Source organism: Orussus abietinus, unplaced genomic scaffold, assembly GCF_000612105.2.
Source record: "Orussus abietinus isolate OABI.00-Male unplaced genomic scaffold, Oabi_2.0 scaffold8, whole genome shotgun sequence".
Taxonomy (NCBI): domain Eukaryota; kingdom Metazoa; phylum Arthropoda; class Insecta; order Hymenoptera; family Orussidae; genus Orussus; species Orussus abietinus.
The window spans coordinates 1,164,474-1,174,129 of record NW_019395997.1 but is presented as its reverse complement, the minus strand read 5'-3'; the positions used below and the strand labels follow the sequence as shown (position 1 = coordinate 1,174,129).

Below are 9,656 nucleotides of genomic sequence, written 5' to 3'. Positions count from 1 at the left end.
GCCCCGCCGGAGCGACGGAGACGGCCGATTCGATTCGCATCGATTTCTTGAATGGCCCGACGGGCTCCCACCCGATAACAGGATCGTCCCGCCGGAGTGGGAGAAAAATCCCGGCCCTCTCCCCCCGGGAGGGAAGAACCTGCCCGCGATCGAACGGGAAACGATCCTCCCGTGGAAATCGAGCGCGATAAGAGGGAGAAGAGAACGTCGAGGCGGACCGAATGTAGGTTAGGCGCGACCAACCCCGAGACGAGCACCGAGGGCGGAGAAAGGACCGGCGACCTCGCCTGTGCGGCTCCGAGACCGTCGATGTCTCCGCTCCGACACCCCCGAGGATCCCATTAAGGCCGTCCCGAACGCGACGCCGGGCATTTTCCGCGATTCCGTTCACCGTCGAACCTAGGCAACTACCCCGTCGCCATTTCGCTCATCTCTCCCCGTTACTCCAGAGGGTGGGAACCCCCGGGCCCGGGTCTTCGAGAGGTGTCGCTTTTCTCGGTCCCGGGGACGATTTCGGATGATTAAAGAGCGGCGAGAAAAAAAACGGGAGGACGTTTTCCTTATCCGAGGACGAATGTGATTTTTAATTCTTCGCGGGTACTCCTCGACCGAGGTATCCGAGGGCCTTAACCCCCTGGCAACGCGATCCCGAGGACGCGACTCGGGACGGCGGAGTTCCCGTTCCTCGTGATGCTCCCTTCCCGGAATTCGGAACAATAAGTGCGGCGAATCTCGCGGATCGGTCGACCGGATGTCCTTCGGTTCTCTCGCTTATGCGTCGCCCGGGAGCGGGGGAGGCTCGGCGGATACCCGAGAAGGGGTCGGGGAGCGGTTCCCAGGGGAGGAAATCCGGTGCGGATGCGCTTCCCGTCGAGGGCCGCACGCACTTCCGCCTCTCGGCCTCTCCTTCGCGCGCGCTCGCCGGTATCTCCTCCGGCGACGCTCCGCCGGTCTCCGGCTACTTTACGAAAATCCCCAGGAGGATCCTGCACCCAGAGGCGGAGGTGAACTTGGGGAAAGAGAGAGAGAGAGAAAATGTCATAGTACCTTTTCTTCGGCAAGGAAAAAAAAAAAAAAAGGAAAGAAATTGGAATAAAATCACAAAGGTGCGACCGCGACCGATCTCTCCGCGGGATCGGGAGAACCGCCGAGGCCAGGCACTCGCCTCGTTGCATTTCCGTTTCTTCGTTGGAGCGTGCTCTCGCAATTACGCGTATCGCGTGTCAAATGCCAGAAGGCCGTACGAGCTATGCCTGGACACGGCCGGAGCGTCCTTCTGCCGCTAGATACGCGATATCTTAACAGCCTCGTCGAGAGGCGACGCATCTGCCGCAAAACGCTTCGACTCTCTTTCTCTCTCCCTCTCCCGATACATCGAGCGAACGCAGACGCGGGTTTTCCCCGCGACCCGAGGGACTCGCTTCGAGTCTCTTTCCGTAAAGCCTACCTGCAAAATGACGCGATAACGGGGCCGATAGCGTCCCTCCCGGCGGCCATCTTGGATCCGGCGAACGGGAGCTCGGCGCCTCGGTCTCGCGAGTTTTCCAAGATCCCTCTCCGGGTTTCGCGCTCACTCGCAAGTAATTGCGAGGTCAAGTGATTCGTTGACTCCGGGAGGCGACCGAGTGCCTCTCGCTCGCTTTCTGGAAACCGGGTAAAATTCCCGGCATGCGTGCTCGATCGAACGTCGAGGGAAAACACGGGTCGACGACGCGGGTGGAGGTAGAGGACACGACCGCCGGGAGGTAAACGGGGAAAAAGGACCATTAAGCGAGCCCGATCGTAGGTGTAATTAAATTCAGGAAATCGAGGAAGAGTACCTCCCCTAGAACGGCACTTCCGAGCCGAAGGTAAAAATGCGACGAGGAGAACCCCACGACGGGGACGGCTTCGGACCCGCGGGAGGAATTGCGCGTCTCGGGCTCGCTCGCGTGCGTAAGCGCGCACCTCTTCTCATCTCGTATGCACGAGGGCAACCTGCGGATGTATGAATGACTCCATCCAAATGACGTGCATTCATTGAGAGCCCCGGCCCGCGGTGCGCCGCGACGGGAGACGCTCTCCGTCCGTTCCCGGCAAGGACGCCACTGCGAAGCGCGTCGAGCCGCCTCGGTGTTCAAAATCCCGTCTTACGCGAACGCAACAAGCCGTGAAACAAATGAACAAACTAGATGATCCGCGCAAAAAAAAAAAAAAAGGAAAAAAAAAAGTAAGAGAAAGAAAAAGGAACAACGCGTGCATCGGGGTGGGTCGCGATAACGGTGCGGCAGACTCTTCGCAATGGTGTATACCTTTATTTCTCCACTTAACCTCGCCACTCCCCTCCTCCTCCTCCCTCGAAACCTTGTACATCTTTATTCCTAAGTCGTTCGGCCCGTCTCTAGAGAAGCCAGATACAAAACACGTGGGGGCTCCCGTATTTACGCGCTTACGTGCACTCCTAATCCTACACGGTTCTTCCGTTTCGGTACAGGCCCGTTTCCTCTCTCTTCCATTTCCCCCTGCCCCCTGCCCCTCTTCCCACCTTAAGAGTCTCCTTCGTTAAGAGTCATGCGTCGTAACGGAACACAAACGGAACAAACGGAACGACCGGTCGACGAGTCGCGACACATGCGATTCGGGCGCGCGGGCACAAATTTAATCTCGATTATTTTACAATTCCTACCTATATATAATAACCGCGGCTCCTTCGACCCCCTCCCGTCATACCATAGCGATGGCGAAAAGGAACGCAGGTTCTTCCTCGAAAATTTGACAGCGACCGCGACAGCCCCTTGCGCGACTCGTAGGGAAGAAAATGGCTGACGCGCCGCCGCCTCTCGTCCTTCCCCCCGGGAGTATCTAATTAATATTGCACCAGTCGAGGGTGCTCTCCCTCCCCTTTATCTAACGACTCGCGACGCGCGCGAAGAAGAAGGCACCTCTGGCGGAATTCCCGATACTTCGGGCAGGGAGCATTCCGCGAAAACACCGACGGCGATGCGCGCCGGAAACCGAGGCGGAACGAGGGGGGACCGCGAGGCGGAAACGCTCGCGCCTTGGAAAAATATATGCAAAGGAGGGAAAGGGACGATCTTCTCTCTTCCCTTTCGCCCCTACGGCCCCTGGGACGCCGTCTTCGTCCGAAGGACCGATATATTCCGTCCCTCCGCTTCCTCTCCTCCGGACGCGCCGACTTCCGGTCTCCTTCCGGCCTCCTCCCGGTCGGCGCCATGACACCTGCCGACCGGACCGTCCCGTGATGCTCCTGCGAACGCTCAACACCGGCTGCCGAGGAGTCGAGGCACCTAGAGGATCTGGAAGAGCTTCTTCAGCTCCACCATGAGCTGCCAGTCGGGCTTGAGCAGGTCGTCCCTGAAGTACTCCTTGCAGGCGTCTATACTCTGTCGGCTTATCTGCAACAAAAATGCCAAATTGAGTTACGGGATGAAAATAAAAATTTAATAAAAATCGAGGAACGCCCGAGAGGTCCTCGAAAGGTCCGCTGCAGGTTTGGGCGTCCCGAGGAGGCGAGGACTCCGAGGGGGCTCATCGGAGCGGAATTCCGTTACGAATCGGTTTATCGACGATTCGGGGCCCGGAGGAATCCTCCCCGAGGCGTGACGTTCGCGCAGCCGATTCTCTCCGGGCCCGACGCCGGAAGCGGGCTTCCACGAAGCGTGGACGATCCGCCCGAAGTGGCAGTTCTCTCCTTTCCTCCCGGAATCCTCGAAAGGGTTCGCCTGGAGGGGCTTCCGGTGGCAGCTGAGCCGCGAGGCCAGCTGCTCGATTTCCCCGATTTTCCGAAACACCGTTCCCCCCTCCTCCCCGAGTCCTCGATGGAGGTCGGAGAGGAAAGAAAGAAAGGAAAAAAAAAATAAATAAATCCAACGACCTCCAATCCTCCGGGCATTTTTCCTTTTCCTCGTGCCCCTCGAGGACCCCCTAGGAAGGGCGAATCACGGATGAGCCGGCCACGCGTGTCGGTGCACGTGGCACCCGGTCAACGAAGCGGCACGCTCGGGTCAGAGGGGGACGAGAGAGACGGCGGCGCGTCGCGGCGCTCCACAACTGTTTCCGCCCCGGCCGGAAGTCTCGTTTCATTCATGGATCGGCCACAATGGTAGTTTTACGTGGCTATCGAGGACGCCGTTTTCCCTGCCCCTCGGCTCGCCCTCTCTCTCTCTCGCCGACCGCGCGCGGAATAGCCTCGTCTCTCTCGCGCGGCCGCGCTCCCACGCCGGCCGAGCTCGGGAGAGTCGAGGATACCCGAGCGCGCCCGAGTACTCCCGAATGCTCCCGAGCACGCGCGCGATCGCCCAACGATACCTCTGAAGAGGATCGATCGATCGCTTCGATCGGATCCTCCCGATTACTTTGATTTCCCCCCGTTCGAATCGACGCCGTTCCCCGGAGAGCCGAGCCGACGGAGAGGTTAGGACGGAAGCGGCGTCGGTCGGCCTCGCGAGAAATTCCCTGGCGGGCGTTTCCTTTGTCACGTAGAGGAAATCGATCCGTTAGTATGCGCGACCGCCCTTGGAGGAGGAACGCGTACATCCGGTGGCCACCTGCTCGCCCACTTCCGGTCTTCCCGGAACGGCTCTCTCCGTCTATCGCGTTCCCCTCTCTCTCCATCCCCGATTCCCGTCGCCGCGCGGCTTTCGGGGAATTTCTCTCGAAATTGCCCCCTTCCTCAAGAGACCCCCGCCCGGAAGTGGAGATTTTCTCGGGAAGGTTTTTTCCCCCGGAGACCCCTTTTCCGTCGGTTGGCCCCGTCTCGCGTTTTAACCGCTCGTTAGAGCGCACCCCGGCTCCGAATCATTTGAGAGATGACCCCACGGGAAAGGAGATCCAACGTGGGAATATCACCGGACCGGAAACGCGTGGGAGGCTCGTCCCCGGGACATCTTTCAGGAGGGCACTCGAATTAAACGGGCCTACTCTCGGCCGATATCTTTTTGAGGAACGAGCCACCCACGTGTTTCTCTCCTCCTCGAGGACACGTGGGTGTCTCGCATCGAGGATTCCTTAAAAAGAAGAAAAGACCGAAGGGGCGCTCCCCGAGGCAATTCGCGAGCCCAGGAAAACTCCCCCGCTGGGGGATATTAAATTCCCGAGGAAAGGGAAAAGATTCCCGAAGGGCTTTATCCTGACCCTCCCCACGTCGCTCGCAGGGAACAAGGGGAGGGAATCGAAAATCCGAGGGGGAGGCCGGCCAACGACCCGACTCGAATGGGAGCACCCACGTGACTCGGTTCCATTCAGCTTTCCCGAACCCCTCGACGTCGACTTTACGTCGCGACGTCGCCGCGACGTCTGGCTCTCCCGAGGAGGGGAGACCCCACCTCCGCCATCGATTCCGGCGCCCGTGGTCTCTGTCCTAAAATTCATTGAATTTATCCAAATTTCCGGAATATCGCCAATTTTCCGAATCTCTCTCTCCAGAGGGCCTCGAAAATGTCCTGAGACCTCGAACTGACTTCCGGGTCGAGGGGGCGAAAAAACCGCGAGTATCTCTCCGGTTGCTCGACGGGCCACACGTGTCGGCCACTTGAATCGATCCGAGCCCGAGGCGAGTAAAAAGGGCGAGAAAGAGAGAGCGAGAAGAAGAAAGAGAAGAGGCCCTCGAATTCGACGAGGGAGCGTCCGCGGAAGATCCGCGCCTCCACCTATGCAGGATTTAAATCCAGTCCCGGCGTGTAAGGCTCGGGCGAAAGAGAGAGAGAGAGAGAAAGTAAGAGAGAGAACGAGTTACCGCGTAGGTACGTGAATGGCTGCGCCGTCGAGCGATACACCCGGAGAGGGGCCTCCTCTCTTCCGCTCTTTATCGGCGTCACGGCGGCGGGCCCCGAGTCGCGCGAGTGGGAGCGAATCGCCCGCGAACTGCGTATTTGGCCAGGTGCGCGCGCACGTTCGCGGCTTCTCGGAAGAGCGGCCCCGACAAGGTGAATGGAAACGAGAACGGAAAAGTCCCTCGTAACTCCTGGGGCCGCTCGACTTAACGACCTCCCCGCGATTTCCTCGGACGGATCTTTAACGGCGATATATATAGCCGTTAAAAAAAAAAATATCATATACACATATAAAAATGAATATATATATATCCGGCCGAGGATGGCGAGCTCTTATCGGCGCGCCGAAATCAGCGTCTCTCCGTAAGCGAGGAGGGAGAGAGAGAGAGATAGAGAGATGGAGAAAGAAAGAGAATAAAGAGAGAGGGAGAAGGACCGAGTCGGCTCGCAATGCGACGTACGCCTCGGTCGATATACAGAAAATCCATGAATGGTCTCGCCATTGAATGACATTCTGCCGTTACGTAAGGCCTCCCCTCCCCTCGGCCCTGCCGGGTCGTTTTTTATTTCTCCCCGCGTCGCCTCGTCCCTCCCTCCTCGGAGCCGGATAATCGTAAATACTCGTGCATAGACGTCACTAGGCGCTCAATGAGTCGCGTCGTTCCGCGATTCTCTCCTGCAGCTTCCCTCGCCTCTCCCGGGTATCTGGGAAAGATGAAAAACGGGGGAGAGAAAAAAAAAAAAGAAAAAGGAAATGAGAAGCGGATCCCGATCCGACGAGGAGGCGGTCATCGGACCGTCCGATCGGTCGGAAGCCGTTCCCCATTCGAGTCGTATTTCAAGCTGAAACGGACACACCGGGTACAGGGGATACCTATGCGCAATATACATATACACCCATGTACCCGGTGTCCCGAGGTATATAGATAGGCAGATATCCGGAGCGCGATCGGCGGCCCTCCTCTATCGGTCCAAAGCCGTTCCACTCGAGGTCGTATTTCGAGGCCGCGGGACCGTACCCGGGCGAGGCCTTACGAATCGTTTGGCACCGAGGAAATAAATACCCCGGACAAAAGGTCGGAAAGGGGATTACGGAGGCGCCTACCTTGCTGACGATGAAGTCCTTCTCGTCGAAGTGCCGGCCGAACATCTTGGGCGCCTCGCCGGGCACCGGCTCGATCTTCACGCAGACCTCTTGACCCTTCCTCGCCGTCTCGACGGGCTTGTGGTTGTTCTCGATGCTCGTCACTACGCCCAGGTCGACGAACTGCAAGCAAAGGGGGCTGTGTCTCATTTCGAAGAGCGGTCGCGGCGGCCATTAGCGTCCGCTTTAAAATTCACCCCGCGGCGCGCCGGCGAGGCCCGGGAATTATTTACGCTCCAGGAGGAAGAGCCTCGGACGAGGTCGAGGACGAGGACGATCGCGCGCGAGAGAGAGAGGAGAGAGAGAGGAGAAGGAGAGCTCCGAGGAAGGTACCGAACGGGATCTTTAATTCATGACTCCTTTTTCTCGGGCGGTCCGTTCGCGATTTTTAAACCCGCGCGGAAAAAGCTCCCCCCCCCCGTCCGCGTGGGATTATCGAGCGATCGAATTCCCTGGATTTCGACGAGACTCGGGGGGCATCCGGAGGTGCGCGCGATCCAAGATGGCGGCGGAAGGACGGAAGGGCCCGCGCGGTCCTCCCGCCCCGGCGTCGCCGCTTCGGGGTTTAATTTAAAATGTAAGCGACGAACCGGCTCTCCCCGTGGGCAGACGCCGGCCCGTAATGCCTACCAACTAGGCGCCGATCGTCCCGCGGACCGAGCCGGACAATGGCCGACCGGATGTCGGCCGTGTATTCCCAAACCCACGCTCGCGAGGGCTCTTCGTGGAACTCGGCCCGGGCTGGACCGAGTTCGAGACCTAACCCCGTTGCCGGGGACCTCCGGGGGCCCACGAATAAGGCCCGGCATTATTTCCCGGTCCAGGTGTCACGTGGTCCCTGGAGCCGCCATCTTGGATCGCTCTATCTCTCTCCCTCTCTCGCGCCTTTTCCCTTTTCTCCCTCTCGCGGGCCTTTTTACGGGCCCCGTGGGCCGACGCGTGTCCGGCTGAATTTATCACCCCCGAGGAAATTCCCTCCGTTGGGACGTGGGCCGAGGAGAGGAGGCCGACGCCCCTAAGCAAGGTGCACGATCTCTCTCTCCCCCCGGTATCCCCTTATCCCGCGGCCCTCGACTTCCGCCGGTTTCTACCAACCCGAGCCACCCCGATTTTCCTCCTCCAGATGCCCTCCGCTCTCGTCCGGTCGACCCGCGGCTGGAGGATCGCGTCGAGGCGAGCTAACTTTGGAGCGCGCGGGTTTCCCTCCGCTCCAGCATCCTCGGGAGGCCCGATCTCGTCGCCGACGTTACGTCCAAAAAAGCCCGCCCTCGTTCTATTCGCCTCTCGTGGCGGACCTTGTCCATCCTTGGCGGCCATTCCCTCGGGAACCGGTGAATACGAAATCTCCGATTTCCTTCCCGAAGACCCGGGGGAAGAGGAAAGGAGGAAGCCGTGTTTAGGAAACCACGGGCCACGCGACGCCACGCCGCGCGGCCCGACTTTGGCATAGCTCGCGGGCAGACGCCGAGCGAGACGGGAACCGGAAGTCTATTTTCGTGGACCGAACCGATTTAGAATCCTTTATAGTTTATACGCGGCGGCCGCGCGAGGAAGGCCTCTCTCGCCCGTCCGTGCCGGATCCTCCGCGACACCCGAGCCCGACCGGAAGTAGGCGCTTCCGACCCCACCGGAAGCGGCCGAGCGTCTCTCCCCGTTTCCGGAGTCGCTCCTCCGGACGTCCACTTTGAGAGACCTCCTGCGGGGACGATCCCCTGGGTCCCTCTCTTCCCTTTCCGGAATTTCCACCCTCGACGGAGGAAACGCTTTACCGGAAGCGTCCCGATCCCAGGGAATAAATCTCCGCCAAATCCGTCCCGGATGTCGACGTCGAGGGATCCTAACCCCGCGAAAAGAGACCGCCGGAAGTCCCGGCTCTCGTGTTTCACCGATCGACAGCGAGGCCCAAAATAACCGGGAAGCGACGTAAACGGCTTAAACGGCGTAAACGGCGAGAGCGACCACCAAGCTATAGGAAACCGTCCCTCCCTTCTACCGATCCCGATCGGACCCCTCGATCATCGCTCTCTCTCTCTCCTTTGTCTCCTCCGGACGTGACACTTTTCCCGACCCCTCGGAGATGGGATCGACGTTCGACGGGCCGTTTACCTTTCCCCGGAGGAAATATATGGGGCCCCCAAAAGGATCTCGACCCTCCGAGGAATGCGGGGAAGAACAGGCCCATTTCCGGCTCTGAGCCGTTATCTCTCTCGCGTTCGCTCTTTCGGGCCCCCGATGGACCCCCGATACCTCCACCCGGGACCGGTACCAGTTCCCCGCGACCTCCTCGCGACGAGTCCTCCCCGGAAAATCCCCCCAAAAAATAAATAAAAATAAAATAAAGATACCCACATCGGACTAGAACCTCGGATAGAAACGAGGTACCGGAAGTGGCGCGATCGAGAGGCCCCCGCCCGAAATCGGAAGGTCAACACTCGCTCATCCGGGAGGGGAGCGATACTCGTCCGGATAACGAAACGACGACCCACGGCCACGCGTGGGCCGCGGAGAGACGGATGCGCGCGATAAGCCCCCCCTCCCCTGAAATCGATAAACCGTGATAACGCGATAAACGGTTGAAGGGGGGGCTAGAGCGTTATCGCGCTACCGGCGCGAATCGGGGCCGTGGATCGCGTGCCCGCGACGCTCGGGATCTCCGAGGACGAGAAGAGATCGCATCTCTCCCTCTTTCTCCGTCTCTGAGTCCCGATTTTCTCCTCTCTCCTCCCTCCCCCCCCGGGGGG

General features: G+C 59.6%; 1 protein-coding gene across 1 annotated transcript in view; it reads right to left on the bottom strand.

The window, feature by feature from the left end:
- Positions 1–2,274: 2,274 nt before the first annotated feature.
- LOC105699471 (eukaryotic translation initiation factor 5B) overlaps positions 2,275–9,656 on the bottom strand; it is a 23,066-nt gene continuing 15,684 nt past the window's right edge. The window contains exons 17-18 of the mRNA XM_012424484.2: positions 6,877–7,038; positions 2,275–3,395 (exon numbers count right to left, since the gene is read on the bottom strand). Coding sequence (XP_012279907.1) covers positions 3,288–3,395; positions 6,877–7,038 — 270 coding nt within the window. The 3' untranslated portion in view covers positions 2,275–3,287. The remainder of the gene's footprint in view (positions 3,396–6,876; positions 7,039–9,656) is intronic.